We start from the raw sequence: 15,138 nt of genomic DNA, 5'->3' as shown, positions 1-15,138 counted from the left end.
CATAAACACATGCATTTATTTTCCAAAAAACAAAATCTTTTCATAAAAACTTTCATAAAATGTCTTTTATCTTGAAAATTATTTTTAAAATTCTTCCTTCGATTGTATCGGCAACATTTAGGAAATGATAGTGTTCTTGTTTGATCGATTTCTTAAATTTTTGTTGGCTGTAACGTCAGCAGTCTTGTTTTTTGCAGTTTTCACATCTGTAGATACTTCTAACAACTTTTTGTGAAAAACGGGTCAGGGTTTCACCAAAAATGAAAATGAGTAAAAACTACCAAAACTTTTACCCTAAATTTTGTATGGATCACCTTGAAACAACAACAAAATACTAGGTCTTGGGGTCACGAGCACCTAGGATGGCAAAGCATTTGACCTTAACCTTCACTGTTAACGTCCAAGGTCAAAGGTGACCTTGAAAAGAAATGCCAAGACATCATATCAAGTAATATATCGCATTAAAAGAGTTGCACAACACACATATTTTTTCAGTATGACACCCTGTGGCATCACACTAAAAATCATTAAGTTTCACAAAATCACCCACTGCACGAACATATGTTAACATCTGAGATTAAAGATTTTACAGTTTGTAGAAAAAAAAAACTTCAGTCATATGGAATAGGAATGTTTGTAAAGAATAAGATGATCATAAAATACACTTTCAATAATGCCTCAAGGTCATAGGCCACACAAATTAGGAAAAAGCTGAAGTTATCATGTTTAATAAAAGGTTGACATCAGCATGTTGTAAAAAAAAAAAAAACATCGTAAAGTTGTAGTACAGCCTTTGCCCTTCAGGGGGATTTGCACTCTCTGAGATTGTTATAGATTGTATATTGTTTAAAGTTTTTCTCTGTGGTTTTGCTTTCTCTGTATTATTTTAATAGTATAAATATTGTCAATGTTATAAATAATGGTTTTTTTTGTAAGTTAATTTGAACAATTTAACCTTTTCCCTTCTCAAGACAGCGGATAGAATTCATTCGAGTTTACAAAACAACAGTAAAGACAAAAAAAGGCAACTTTGCATTGGCTTATGAAAGGTGCTTTATTTCTGCAAACAATACTTAGATCTTCTGAATTTATTCATGGCACTGAAACTAGAATATGTACATCATTACAAAAACGATACATCATTTGTATAAAACAATATGTACATGTTTTTAGCTTATGATTTTTTGTACAACAGTAAACACATGAAGCCAAAAGAGGAATATTCATGGAATGACTGCTGCCTTCTATCTGGTTCAGATTGCTCCACACATGCTAAAGACAGACATAACTTTTAGAACCATCTTGTGAATCAAAACTACAATGTAGAACTTGGATAGGGTTAAGGATTGGAGCTACAGTAAAAAGGCCACTTGTCATAATTCAAATACCCAATTATTAGCACAGACGCATAGTGATTAAATGCTTCCTGGCTCCATTTAAAGCTCATAATGGCAGAGTCATCACAGTAACAGCATTTAGGACAAAGCCATATTCTTCATACATTTGGCAAAGTTAATGGTAATCAAGTAATGTTCAAAATGCAACAACAGAGCTGCCGTCTACGCAACAGAAAAAAAAAAAAAAAAGATCTCAATCACACTAAATAGCAACATTGATTTCTTTGAGAAAGAAAAAAAATCAAGGTCCAAAGTCCAGTGAAGACCTCAGATGTATAAAGTGCACGGGGATGTTTGGAAATTCTAAATTTTGACAGGAAAAAAGAGGAACTCTTATTTTATATGCATCAGCAGGATCACAGCTCTTTAAAAAAAAAGGAAAAAAAAAAAAGAGTGAAGCATTGGCTCTGCACATGGAATGGAAAAAAAAATGAGCATGCAACTGCAATGCATGCTCTGTGTTATGCACGTGGAATACATTCACCTTGACTGATTACAAAAATAATAAATACAACGGCAACAACAAAAGTACAAAATACAATCAAACAATCCATCATCAATACAGTGCCTACAGACCTGGTCCACCAGAGAAGAAATAAAACTATGATGACACGTCTTTTAACCTGTCAGCCTAATTCTAAGCAGTAAAACTCAGTGCACAGTTACAAAATGCAAATAAATAGCACACAAGTAAAAACAAAATGTCTATCGCATGTTCCCGTTCTGTCGCTAAGTCGACGCGACGAACGGTTTACGAGTCAAACCTGACAGGCATCCACGTTCACCAAACTCTTCATTCAGATTCTCTGACCAAACGCAGCAGATTAAAAAACAAAACAAAAAAAAAAAAACGCTTGCCGACAGCATTTCCACTTAAACTGAGGCATGATCGTGAGACGAGCAACTCTCGTTCACCACAAGAAAAGACAAACTTGCACATGAACATGAGCCATTTTTCCTGGGACGGCTAGACTGCGTGGCTGCTTCATTTTTAACGAATAACTAATTGAGTACAAGACAGTTCAGAGCCCCAGAAAGTTAGTTACTTGATACTGGTCAGTTTTTTGTTATACTCTCAATACATAGAGAAAAATTAACAGCCCAGCAAAAGCAGCTACAGTTAAATTTGGCCATCCTTATTAGAGTCATCTTGTCTTCCTTCACCCTTTTGTAAATCTTACGGCGTTCCTGAGCTCTCTCTCCTACCTGCACCCCCCACCCTACACATTATAAACTTGAGCAGATGAAGTTGTCGTGATGGTTGCACTGTTCAGTGTTGACGAAGCAGAGGGTCGCTCTCTTCGGACATATCTGGGTTTCCTCACTGGAAAAGAGAGCAAATGAAGGGTCATAAAATCATCTGTGAGAGGAACAGGAGGACACATTCACTGTAATCACAATTAGCATGTTTGAGCTCATTTTGTGTGGTTTTTTTGTATTGTTTTGTTTTGTTTTTAAATAGAAAAATTTTCCATGCATCCTCATGAATAATACCAAATACTGCTGCTTCACATAATACTTCCTGGTCAAAGATTACAGTTTACAAAAGAGAGTGTGGCCATCTCACCTGACGAGGAGGGGATCATAACAGCCTGGAAGGAAAAGAGCAAAGGTTAAACAGTTGACGCACAAAGACTTCGTTGAAAACAGATTTGTAGTTTCTACACTCTGAATATGCTACTACTACTAAAAAAAACAAAAAGTCAAAATCCACTTACTGTCTCACTTGGTTGAAATATGAAGGCTGAAAAAGAACAAAAACATAATGTTGCATTTGGAGGGGAAAAAAGAAAGTTACAAAATCAAAGCCAGCACCAAAAGCGTGTCACTGTGAGTCACTGTGCAGTGCTCCTCACCCTTGTTGCGGCGGTAGAAGATACTTGGAAGTCGGTTGGAGCGTTTGAGGTAGAAAAAGGAGGCGACAGAGAGTATCAGGAAGAGGCTGATCAACAGCGTTCCCAGAAGTAGAGAGGCTGCCACACCAGGGCCACCTGCACAAAAACACAGCACAAAAACAGGAAATGAACTGACAGACATTTACTGCATCAAACATTCCCGTCTCTAACCATGCAAGGAATATTACACCGCATGAAATCAGTCTGCACATCTTACCAATTTTAGGAACAACTGTCGTTACAGTTGTATGATTTTTACGCTCCAGTGTGTAGTCTAGAAAGCACAGAAAAAGGCGTGTTAACACAAACGACCCAAACATGAGCGACACAATCCAACACGCAAAGAGCTCAGAGTCCTTACTGTAGGTGCAGACTGTTATATTTTCTAAATCGACAGCTGCCGAGTCGCACAATATGCAGACGGTGTTGGTGTTCTCGAGGACGCGCAGGAAACATCCTGTGAAATTCAAGAGAATGACATCTGTATTACATAGTGTGAATTTTTACACACTTTGATTTGAGTATTTATAGTGCTGTAGCGACAAACTACAAGTCTTTCTCCAGTTTGATACACTAAATTAACTGCAGTTTCTATAATCCGATGAGGTACCAGGGCATGGCGATATATCACGCAGATATCTTTAAGTAGCTGCTAAATGCTGTTTCCATTCATGTATCAAAAAGGCAGAATTGTTTTTAACTTATCTTTGAATCCCAACTGTACAGAATAAATCATCTATATCAGTGATGTCAAACTCATTTTATATCAAAGGCCACGTACAGCCGACATTGATCGTAAGTAAACAAAGTGTTAAATGCACATTTAATCCCTGAGATCTTCAAATGCGTAGTTAAACATTAACACACAAGTGCGATGCACAGCAAGCCTTTTTCCAAACTTCAGAAATGAATTATTCTGAGTCATTATAGGGAATAATTTAGGTCAACTAGACTAAAGAGACCATACGCACAAATTTCCAAAATACTTAACAATCAGAGGCTCTGCACTACTCTGAGTCTTTTAACTCTGCCTAATCGTATACTGATAACAACAATGATGTCAAACGGGTCAAATCTCAGTGGTAGCCAACGTAATAAGGCCAATATGCTTTCTCCCAGTGTTCGTCAGTGATGAGACATTAAAAACATCCACACTACCTGGTTCACAGTGGGTGTCATTTGAGCATGAACTGTTAGCTCTTTGCTTATCACCACAACATTCAAGTGAGTTCTGATGTAGGGCCTGTAAGCAGAGAAGCATGCATAGATTAAGAGATCGACATCGGCAGAACATAGCATGAGCTGGTCTTTTGCCTTAGGTAACGTTCATTTCCTACCTTAGTTACAGGCGTCTCGGGTCTGATAAGAATCACGGTGGCAGCAAAGACCAGAAGGAATGGCAGAGCCATATTTGAACCCTTGGAGAAAAAAACAAACAAAAACAAAAAGCAGACAACTTAATACATTTCATAAACAGGATGTCTATAAAGCCTACATACTGGCTAAATTTCCTTTTAGAAAACCAGTAAGTAATGAGAGCTGGCTTCAGATTTTCTTATCTTAAATCATTTTTTTATTTTTATTTATTCAACCCTAATGCAACTTATAGACTTTATTTGAGCCCTCTGCAGTTAAGTGCCTGTCTAACCTGCCAAGTGTTTGTTGTAACACTATTTGCTTTCACCTTCCTCTCTTCCCCAACCGGTCGAAGCAGATGTCTGCCCTCACATAGTCAGGTTCTGCAGATGTTTTTTTTTTTCCGGTTACAGGAATTATTCACTCCCTATTGTCACAAAAGATTTACCAAGAATTTGACAAAAAGAAAAAACAAACAAACAAACAATTTCATCACTCCTTAACAACACTTGTTGCCGCTGATTTTCATTCCAGTTATTTAATACTTTGGAATACTACGGTTGTCCTTTCTTAAAGATTACACTCAGACCATTTCTGATGAGTGTTCAGTGAACAGTAGGTGGATCAACTGGGCCAGATGATCTTTCAGATCCTGTGGCAGTTAGTTACATTCACATACTATTAATCGGTTTGGATTACTTAAACAAACTTGTCCTGTTTCCTTATTTTTAAAGGTCATGCTGCACACCATGCCAGCAAATGTTAAGTTTTTACTTTACAAATCATTTTGTTGTCGCTAAGATACTTTTTTCTGTCTGTCAAACTGTGCCAACTTTTTCTTTCTTTTTTTGAGATTCGGCTAAATAAATGGGAACGAATTATGTGGTTTTGTGACAAGTTACTAGTAACAAAATGACTAAAGACAGAAAAACTGGTTAGGTGCTAAGCTATCTGTTATGGGTAGACACAACACTGCTTCATCCTTTGAATTAGGCGAGTCTTTTATGCTTGAATGATTCACAGGTCAGTGTTAAGTGGTCTAACAAAATTTAAAAAAATGGTCAGGTACAAGGAATGGACTGAAAAGGAATGAAAAAGCATCCAATGTCCAAAGAAAAACTTTAAAGAATCTTCAGAAAACAAAATAAGATATGAAGGATGGCTCAAGGCACAGTACTGTAGGTAAATATGTTTGTCTCTAACTGCTTTAACTTAGTTAATATAAGAATACATTTGTCTGATCACAACAGTGGAAGATCCAGTATATGCTTGATAGTAAACTACAATTTAGTTACCATTAAACAGTTTGAACATTCATGACAACACAAATAAATGCATAGCCCTTTTTTTGTTGTTAATAAAGTAGTTTTCACTATTTCCCCCCACAACTTTTTATTGTGGAAAAACTACACTTTTACATCTAACTCTGCGGCACAATACAATTATTTGAGGAGAAAAGCAGCAAAGCTAAATTGCACGCAACGAGCTAACGTCAGTGAAGCTACACAGCGATAGCTAGCACCTGTCACCGAGCTGAAGGCTTAACTTGATTGTTGTAGCAGTTAAAATAACGCCCAACTACCGAGTTGAAGATCTAAACCTTTTTTCACATGATCGGATATATTTACAATCTAACAACATCAGTAGCCGCTGAGTGTGGAGACAGAAAAAGTTAACTTACCAGCCAAACACCAGGCTTTGGCCTGACCAAACTCCTAGGCGCGGTTTAGTAACCGGCTGGTCTCGTCCGCCGCGGAGGTGTTACCACTCAGATAGTAACAGCTATTGCCAGACTGCTCATCACAACACCTCTGGTGTTGACCCACAAACAGATAATCCTACAACGACTGGCTCACAGCTACCGGATTTACATTTAGCATGTAAACTTCCGGAAACGCCTTTCAAAATAAGAGTTATAAGAACGGCGACGCTCCTGTGAGAAAGAACAGAATAACAAGCAGAACATTTGTTTTATTTCTCTTCTCATTCTCCATTTCGTCCTCCTCCTAGTACCAGTAATAATGATAATATTAATAATGGATCAGTACACACAACGCTCTTGAATTTGCGAGGGTTTGGAAATTATAAATTGCAGTTTTGAACACTCAAATATTTTCACAGGATTTACAGAGTAACTGAAATTTTTTAAACAAAGTACAAAACAATATTGTGTTAGTAATAATTCATTTAATAATAATGGACCACTTTACAGTCCTGTTTAGCTTGTTGTATTGCTTTTATCTTTAATCTAATTTCTGCAGATGTTTGAAAATGATAGATCCATGGGTGGGTGAGCAAGGCATGTCAATAAATACTTGGATTGATAAAGCATCTCTGTATGATAAGAAAAACTTTCTCAAGGACCGGTGTCCCTGCAGCAACACACCTCAATAAAATCAGTAGGTCATTAGCAAGACTCTATAGAACTTTACTGCATGCTGAGGTGGCAACCCCTAACCCTACTCAAGTAAATTTACATAAATGTAAGAAAATGTGTTTGGAAAATGTACTTGTAAAATTACTTTTTATTGCACCATGCTCATTCACTCATGAGCTGCTGTAACATAAATCAGATGGCTGAACTGCCACCTCAGCATACAATCAAGTTCTATAGTCTTACTAATAATGACCTACTAATTTTATTCAGGTGTGTTGCAGTAGGACACATTCCGACGGCCACTGAACGCAGCGCAGCCTCTGCAGATGGCGGGAGTTTTAATTACGTTTCACACAGCTAGCTATCAATAATCACATCTGTAAGAACTGTGAGGTAATTTAAATAATATATTTCAGTGGTGAATTACTGATATAACATCTATACACACTAACGTTAACAAGATTACTTTTTACTGAAGACCTTTATTGATGTTCTAGCTGTGAACAACTTGCTAATATCTACCTGTCAGCTACTGTACTGCTAATATGACAGTTAGATGAGACTGTGGCTAACTTATTATCTTTACAAACAGATAACCAAAGAGCAATGAATCATATACGAAATATAAAGGAAATGCTAAATATCCCAACTGGAAGCAGGTAATTAAAATGTGCCACTACACTATTTTTTTTCTGTTTTTTAATCTCTTGTTATTGACATATAACATTGCTATTTTCCCTTTAATTCTAAAAACATTTGAAGTTTTTCATGTAAACACATGTAAACACAATTTTTAAAAAAAAGGTTACTAAATGGTTTTGCTACATAATTTGACTGTGTTTGTGTTTTCTTCTCTATTGTTACACTTCATTGGGATGAAAATGCAAACAGAAATGCATCTACCAGTGGTTTCTCCAGTTTGTCAGACTCTCAGATCTTCTTTGAGTCTCAGTTTTGGCATGAAAATTCTCAGAGCGCATCTCAGGATATGAGTTTGTCCTCCAGAACTTCCCAGCAAAGTTCACAAGAGGTAGGATTTCCCATGTTCACCTTGCAGATGGTTCTTGGTTACGAAATGCAAAGCCAAGCATTAGAAATGGGAATAACCAAACACCCCACGATATGATATTAATACAATACTTCAATGAGGATATGATATTATTGCAATTTTTAACGTCGGAGTACTGCAATAACTTACTTTGCAATTTGTCACCTTTTTTTGAACGCAAATTATTCCTCACAGTTAAACTTTGTAAATGAATTGTGCTCATTGACAAAGACTCATTCACACTGATGGCAACATGTTGGCAATCTGTTAGATCTCACTTGATGTTATTTCAGGAGATGAGTGCTCTTGTTCATAGTATTCCAAGAATATTTAATTTTATTTAATAAAATATCAGTATTTGGTGTCTCTATCAAAATCGCAGTACAATGCTGTATTGATTTTTCCCTCCACCCTGTTAAATTCATAAAAGGGCTAACGACGAGGCAAATATTGTAGTAATGGTTTGCATTTTCTTTGTGTATATTATACAGTCTTGAAACTACATACTCAACCAAATCTATAACTTTGGCTCCCACTTGTACTAACATTTACAGGTCTTTGACTGTAGCCCTTCTTTACATATTTCCTCCATGAAACCACTGTGCGTTTTACTGTCTTTGTTTCATCACACTTATTACTGTTAACCCAATTCCCCAGTCAGATCACCTGTTTTCATTCAGCTAATTATTCTCTTTTTATAGAGCTGCAGCTCTCCTCTTTTCATTTGCAATACTGTGTTAATTTCTAGCATGCTCTTATTTAGTTTTAACTCTTGTCTGTAATCTGGATTTTTCCAAAGCCAATTAACTCTACCTGTAAATTGTTAAAGCTTGGCCATTTTTACATTAATGTCAAATATTTAAATGACAAAGACAATATGGTAAAGAAATGAGTAGATGTTCGTTGTATGAAAAATAAGCATTTCTGAATTTCCAATACCATAAAAGTTGTTTATGTGTGTGACAAAAACTAATGGGATCATAAGCGCGCACACACAAACATATTAAATAATTCTTGCTTTCCTAACATTTGTATTTTGTCTCTGTTTAGGGGAGTGACCCAAAGTTTTCAAGCAGTTATCACACTAAGCCTCTCCTCCTTGGAGACTTGAAGGATAAAACCAGAACTTCAGGAATACTGGCTAAATTTGAAGAAGACAAGAAAAAGGCAAAAGAAAAAAAGGACAGGTGCGTCTTTTTGTCATTTCAAATATGCAACTCTAAATCCCTACGTAACCTTTTTTCCCTGCTTTTTGCTTTAACAGTGATCACTTAGCCAAAGAATGCCAGCATATCAGAGAAACACTTAGCAATGTAAGTGATAACGTAAACTGATTCTAGTTATTCAAATTCAGATGACCTTCTCTTTAAAATGTTTTTAATTTGAAAACAAAAAAATGTTCTTTTCAGATTCAACAGCTGGTTGCTGGCACTGAGAGAAACGCAGCAGTGTGCCAAATAGTTTCTGAAAAAATTGACAGTTTCACATCAACATGTAAGTTTCCTTGTTGAATTGAGTGTTTTTATAAAACATGGTTAAGTTGATGTATTGAAAAGGAAATATTAACACCAGCAGATGGTGCTGCTTGCCGCGCAGCAATCCACTTCTAACGCCGTTGTCATTTTTATTCTGTGTTTAATGTTTTTATTTGTTCATCCCAGTGCAAAATAATTTGGACAATCATCAGGGCCACATCTCCCAGCAGTTTAAGACTTTGGTAAATAATATGGACTCCCAACAGGATGTGATGACACAACTTAAGGAAACAGTGCAAAAGGTGAAGATGTTGTCTGTCGTGTTCTTTATTTTGAAATGAGATTTAATTGGCAATGTTTCTGATGAGTGAGGAGTATAACTGTTCATTTATACCCTGTAGAATGGAGACACTGTAGCAGAGCTTGACTCACATCTGCAAAACTTAAAAAGTAGTCTGGAGGGTCTGAGAGAGGAACAGGGAAGACAAGGACACATGCTCGAAGAGGCCCTGAAGCTGCTCAGCGCCTTACTCTCAGAGCACTTGTCCAAACCCCGCTCTGAGGGAGTGATGGATAACACCATGCAGACGTCACCAGCACCAGAGGAGTCGGTGTCCAGCATCCTGCACAACAGCAAGCTTGAAGGCACACAGGTTACATGTGCGTCATACAACGCTGAACAACACCAGGTTGAAGTTCCCCGTCGTAATCGCAGCCACCTAGCTGGAAAGCAGAAATTTACTCAGAGACAAAGAAGGCCCAAAAAGAGACCCCTGGTTTTGTCACAGAGGAGTAAGGGTGCAGTCTCGGATGAAAACCGTCAACCTCTCGTGAACAAACAGCAGAAACCTGAGAGCTGTGACATGAGCACAGTGAGCAGCAAGGACAGTGTCAGTCCAGGCAGTCTGGTGCCACTTAACAAGGAGAGGAGATCCAGTGAAACTGAAGGTTGTTTCATCACGCCTCTGAGCTTCTGGTCTCAGGACAGCAGCAGCTCTCTGTGCCTCACAGAAATAGACCCCATCTTAGAGAAGCTGTCAGCAGAGCAGGGCTCCACTGTACAACCAGGAAGCTTGTGGCAGCTGTTTGATTCTGAATTAGACTTTTAAAGAATAATTAAAGGTGCCAAAATGTGTTCTTTATTTATTTTCAGAGCATAGAGCAGAAAAGACTAAAAGTATATCTATATTTATTATTTGTATTTATTAGTTCTGACCTGTGTTCTCTTGGAAATGTGTTCCCTTTTGTCTTTGTGAAAGAGCTGTAAAAAAAAAACTGAGCACTGTGTTGTACACAAAGCATTAAAATTGTTGACCTTATAATTTCTTTTTTTTATTTATATATATATATATATATATATATATATATATATATAAACCAGAACCAGAGCAAGAAAGCAGCCAGGAAGCCTAATTGCACAGCTATTCAGGTGGAAAGTGCATCAGAGACCCCCAGTCTGAGAAAGATTATTGACATTTCATAAACTGGCACAAACATCTGTAAAACCCAGGGTGTGTTTTAGCATGATTTTCTTTCTTTTCAATTTTATGCATTTAATAACCATTTTTTAACAGCAAGAATCATCCAAGTTTCTAAAGAAAGAAGAAATATTGCCCTCGTCTGTCCAGACACACACATGACCAAGTTTACTGCAGCTTTATTCAGTGCATCTTTAAACATGTTCAACTTGCACTGGGCTCTTAGAACACAGGAGTGGTGGTTACTAAATAATCACTCCTCTACACCTACATTGATTTTACCCATTAGAATTAATATATGTAATTTATGGTAAACTGTTCATTTTTTCCTTACTTGCCATTTACACTGCACTTAAAAGAACATGTTCAATAAATATGAATGTATTTAATTTAAAAAACAATAACTTTTTTAAGTGGCTTCAAACTTCAGCATGGTTGTCTTGAAAAAATCTTTTTCCTGTCAAAAACAGGCCGAGTGCCAGAATTTTGCTATAATTTATTTATTTTTTATCAAAGTGTGAACTCCACTATTATAATCATATATCCCTCAAAGAAAATCCTTTCCTGGAGCTGCTAATAACACTCCAGATATACTACACAGCTGCAGGTTTGGGATAATCCGCTTTGCAGCTGTTACACAACACATTAAGAAGCAACAAATATATTGTATTTACAAATTGCTTTCCTACTTCCCGGTGTGCAACCAAGCAATTAACCATAGACGTCTCTTTCATGCAGAGTACTAAGAGCTTTCTTGCTTGAAAAAAGTGATTGCCATAAGCTGTGCAATAAGTGCATTAATGATTAATTTCCTTCACTAATTCTCCTTCGCAGACTTTGATCTGACTGACAGTGGTGTCACAGCTTTACTAAGTCTGCAGGTGGGGATACGAGTCCCCTTGGGTTGAGATTTGCCACTAAGCAGACGTCATAGTTGTCATGCATTAAAGCACGCCGAGCCACCGCAGTCCACCGGTTCTCCCACGGGTCTAGCTCCAGAATGTCCTTTGTTATGTCATCATGGCGATCTAAGGATAGTTAATACACAGAGTGGAAATTCAGTCACGGGGGGGGGGGAGCTAAATATTTTATGCATAATAGGTATGGATACTTTTTCATTACCTGCTCCTTTGTAATATCCACAAACATAAATCTTTCCTCCCACAACACCAGCATTGGAGGCGTTGGTACGCAATGAAAGCTGGGAACATGGCAGAGGAGGTCCGTCCCTCCAATAATCTCCATCTGGGTTGTAAATCTCCACAGCGCTGAGACAGTGACGGGATTGTCCACGGTCCACACCCTCACAACCAATACCACCTGAGAAAGAAGTTGGCAAAAATCAGTGCAGTTCAAAGAGGACGGCCACCACAATGGCACTAATGAAATTCCTTCAAATGTATTGGCAGCTTAACAAAATAATTCATCTTACCCATCACATAAATTTCCCCATTGAGTACTACAGCACTGCAGCGGTACTTTGAGTATTTCATGGGACAAAGCTCTGTCCATTTGTTTGTGTTTGGATCATACTCCAAGAGGCGGTTACTAAGACAGTCGGGCTCCTCATCCATCCGGTATGACTGGAAGGTCGAAGGGGAGCAATGATATGACAAAGCAGAGCAGGTGCAGTCAGAGAAGGGTCACATAGGGATACAGTAAGAGCTCTCCTTCAATGTGTAAAAGAAGTATCTTTAGTTTATAAGACTTAAAGTGAATGTGTTTAAATAGCTGGAAAGTGATTTCTTTTATTTTGCCTCACCTGTGGGGTTCGACCGCCCACCACATAAAGGCGATCTTTCATTCTGACCACGCTGTGACAAGCCAAAGGCAAAGGAAGGGGTGCTGCGCTCCGCCAGGGTCCACCCTGCAGAGACCAGCGTTCCACACAGTTTGTGATGAGAAACTGGTTCTTCAGCTTCATCTGGCCACCCAGCAAGTATAGAGTGTCTCCCAGTGACGCCAGAGCATAAGAATCACGGTACTCTGCTGATGTCAGGTGCTCCCAGCTTCCCTGGGCCTCCACCATGTACCTGGAAATCAAATCTGGCAACATTTAGTATCTTCTGTATGTGGGGTAACCAAAGGCAAATCAGTCAAGTGCTTTCAGATATCTTTTCTTACCTGCAGATTTCAACACTGGTGTCTTTCTGTCGGGCCATTCTGCGAGCACTTGCCTCTCCTGCTACAATGATGTCATTTCTTTCAGTCACAACTCCAGCACACACATACCCCAGAGCCTCTCCGTAGCGAGGTGAGGTGATGTAATAAATTCGCCCTGTGGACGGTGCAAAGCAAAAGCTGCGCTCAGCATAGCTGCCATACCTTGACCTGATACCGCCACTGTCATTGCCAATGCAGAGCAGCAGATCTGTGGTCTCCATGCCATAACGCAGCTTTAGTTTGCGTGGTGCAGCCGCGGGATGCAAAGCCGTGGCCTCCAGTCCTTCGTTCATAATCTCCAGACACTCAGCATCAGCCAGCAGGGCTGTGTTTCTCTTTATTGCTTCTCTTAAGTAGTCGGGGTTTATCAGTGGCAGACGGACCTTCCGCAGGAGCTCTGGGAGATGCCGAACACGTACCTCTCCATCCACCAGGGTACTGTGTTTGACCCATCCAAGGACCACATCCAGAATGGTTTCTTCCCGAGACACATTCAGATCGTCAGATGACAGAAGCTTTCCAAGCTGATGGGCCTCCAACTCCAAGACCTCCTCATTCTGGCACACTTGGACAAAGTGCTGCCTCAGGAAGCGCTGAGCTTGGTCAGCCAGTTCCTCTGCACCGAGGTCACGGGCAAAGTAATATACACCAAGGCAATTAGAGGCATCCATGTTCTCCATCATGTGCAGCTGACAGCGAGTGAAGACATCATCCATCTGTAGAAGAAAAGCTGCTATGGAGATGCCTTGTACGTTGCCATTAGTGAGAGGAAGATCTGAGCAGTACATGTAGTTCAAGAGGAGGGCCAGGCTGTCTGCAGGAGTGTCACGCAGGAATATCTCTCTGTTGTTGCACTCACGCAGGCCACAGGTGAACATAACACGGAAGTATGGGCTGAAGGCGGACAGGACAACTCTGTGACAGGGAAAGCTGACGCCCTCAGCAACCAGCACCACATCTGTCAGATGCTCAGCGTCCCTCATCTTCCTCAGCTGGTCGAGCAGCAGCAGCCCATGTTTAGCAGTAAGATCCATTATGCTTCAAAACGTCGGTGAAAATGTTATTTACAAATTTAAACAGGAGGTTTTATACACCCTGAACAACTAATGAGGCTTTTTCTGAAAAACAGAAGAAAATGCACACAGAATTAAAGGTTGTCACTCCCGATGTTTCACTGGTGCATGATAGAGTGAAATTTGGTTAAAAAGGTTTGATAAAATCAAGCTTATGTGGATAAAAAGGAAGTAATGTTTCAGTTAAGATCAGTACAGTCTAAAAGAGACTTTAAGCAGTGCCTTATCTTTTCACCACCATCATGACACGATGACATGACATTTTCAGATTAGCCTTTGTGTACAATATATAGATCAACATATAGAAGTGTAGAAGCAGAGTAACACTGTAACAGATCACTATGACAGCAGACACATACTGCAGCATTTATTCCCTTTAAAAAAATTAGTCTTACCAAATGCATCAGCTTCTCTTGGCGTACTAAAAAGACCGTCTTCAATCTAAAAAGACCAGTGCATATCTGTTTTTAAACAGGCTACATGTGCTGTTGATGTTGCCGAATGTCACAGTCGGTGGGGTTAGCGAGGCCTGAGCAAATGCGTGGCAAAGATATGTACCCCCTCCTCTGCTGCTGCCCTCTGAGCTGGTAACCCAAAAATAGATAGTGTTGTGGCAGACAACAAGTGGGTCAGAAGGTTTTGAGTGATCCTTGAAGAGAAGGTTTTAAAGCAGTCACAACAATAACTGTTATTATATTTTATGTTGTCATTCATAATTTCACTCATCAGAATTAAATTGCCCACCATTTGGGGTAATTCTTTCCAGGTTGTTTGCCCTGGTTACATGCATGCCGCTCTGAAATGCATGAGATGTTGCTCTGAGTTTGGATTCAGATTTCATGACTGTGTTCTCTTAAAGACCCAGTGCATACTGTG

The 15,138-nt window shown here is 38.9% G+C and overlaps 3 protein-coding genes across 4 annotated transcripts; 1 reads left to right on the top strand and 2 right to left on the bottom strand.

Annotated features, from left to right (window-relative positions):
• Positions 1-1,035: 1,035 nt before the first annotated feature.
• Positions 1,036-6,534, bottom strand: lg5h1orf159 (linkage group 5 C1orf159 homolog). Of its 2 annotated transcripts, XM_085456848.1 has the most exons (10): positions 6,330-6,534; positions 4,941-5,075; positions 4,630-4,710; positions 4,451-4,535; positions 3,654-3,749; positions 3,510-3,566; positions 3,254-3,388; positions 3,116-3,141; positions 2,965-2,989; positions 1,036-2,721 (listed from the first exon to the last, which is right to left on the bottom strand). In XM_085456848.1, the coding sequence occupies exons 3-10, from the start codon at positions 4,699-4,701 to the stop codon at positions 2,618-2,620; spliced, it is 600 nt and encodes a 199-aa protein (XP_085312974.1). In that variant the 5' UTR covers positions 4,702-4,710; positions 4,941-5,075; positions 6,330-6,534; the 3' UTR covers positions 1,036-2,617. The 2 variants fall into 2 exon arrangements, with proteins under 2 accessions (XP_085312974.1, XP_085312973.1); XM_085456847.1 differs by lacking the exon at positions 4,941-5,075.
• Positions 6,535-7,307: 773 nt separating this feature from the next.
• On the top strand, positions 7,308-10,870 carry iho1 (interactor of HORMAD1 1). The gene is made up of 8 exons (XM_085456843.1): positions 7,308-7,418; positions 7,618-7,684; positions 7,917-8,055; positions 9,124-9,260; positions 9,338-9,386; positions 9,483-9,567; positions 9,735-9,850; positions 9,950-10,870. Exons 2-8 carry the CDS (start codon positions 7,632-7,634, stop codon positions 10,655-10,657), a joined length of 1,287 nt encoding a protein of 428 aa, XP_085312969.1. The 5' UTR covers positions 7,308-7,418; positions 7,618-7,631; the 3' UTR covers positions 10,658-10,870.
• Positions 10,871-10,895: 25 nt separating this feature from the next.
• kbtbd12 (kelch repeat and BTB (POZ) domain containing 12) lies at positions 10,896-14,819 on the bottom strand. Its single transcript, XM_085456842.1, has 6 exons — positions 14,658-14,819; positions 13,151-14,307; positions 12,789-13,059; positions 12,459-12,609; positions 12,149-12,346; positions 10,896-12,054 (listed from the first exon to the last, which is right to left on the bottom strand). Exons 2-6 carry the CDS (start codon positions 14,221-14,223, stop codon positions 11,885-11,887), a joined length of 1,863 nt encoding a protein of 620 aa, XP_085312968.1. The 5' UTR covers positions 14,224-14,307; positions 14,658-14,819; the 3' UTR covers positions 10,896-11,884.
• Between the last annotated feature and the right edge of the window lie 319 nt (positions 14,820-15,138).

Source organism: Copadichromis virginalis, linkage group LG5, assembly GCF_057382275.1.
Source record: "Copadichromis virginalis isolate Kocher_CV1m ecotype Utaka linkage group LG5, C_Virginalis_male_GT1.1, whole genome shotgun sequence".
Classification (NCBI taxonomy): Eukaryota; Metazoa; Chordata; class Actinopteri; order Cichliformes; family Cichlidae; genus Copadichromis; species Copadichromis virginalis.
The sequence above is the reverse complement of the archived record's forward strand: the minus strand, read 5'-3'. Positions and strand labels throughout refer to the sequence as shown.

Coding starts and splice junctions, on each gene's coding strand:
- kbtbd12 (XM_085456842.1), bottom strand. CDS start 14,223: ATGGATCTTACTGCTAAACATGGGCTGCTGCTGCTCGACCAGCTGAGG. Junction 13,060..13,150: donor ACCAGTGTTGAAATCTGCAG/GTAAGAAAAGAT, acceptor TTTGATTTCCAG/GTACATGGTGGAGGCCCAGG. Junction 12,610..12,788: donor TGGGCGGTCGAACCCCACAG/GTGAGGCAAAAT, acceptor TCGACCTTCCAG/TCATACCGGATGGATGAGGA.
- iho1 (XM_085456843.1), top strand. CDS start 7,632: ATGAATCATATACGAAATATAAAGGAAATGCTAAATATCCCAACTGGA. Junction 9,261..9,337: donor GCAAAAGAAAAAAAGGACAG/GTGCGTCTTTTT, acceptor TTGCTTTAACAG/TGATCACTTAGCCAAAGAAT. Junction 9,387..9,482: donor TCAGAGAAACACTTAGCAAT/GTAAGTGATAAC, acceptor TGTTCTTTTCAG/ATTCAACAGCTGGTTGCTGG.
- lg5h1orf159 (XM_085456848.1), bottom strand. CDS start 4,701: ATGGCTCTGCCATTCCTTCTGGTCTTTGCTGCCACCGTGATTCTTATC. Junction 3,567..3,653: donor TATAACAGTCTGCACCTACA/GTAAGGACTCTG, acceptor TGTGCTTTCTAG/ACTACACACTGGAGCGTAAA. Junction 3,389..3,509: donor GACAGTTGTTCCTAAAATTG/GTAAGATGTGCA, acceptor GTTTTTGTGCAG/GTGGCCCTGGTGTGGCAGCC.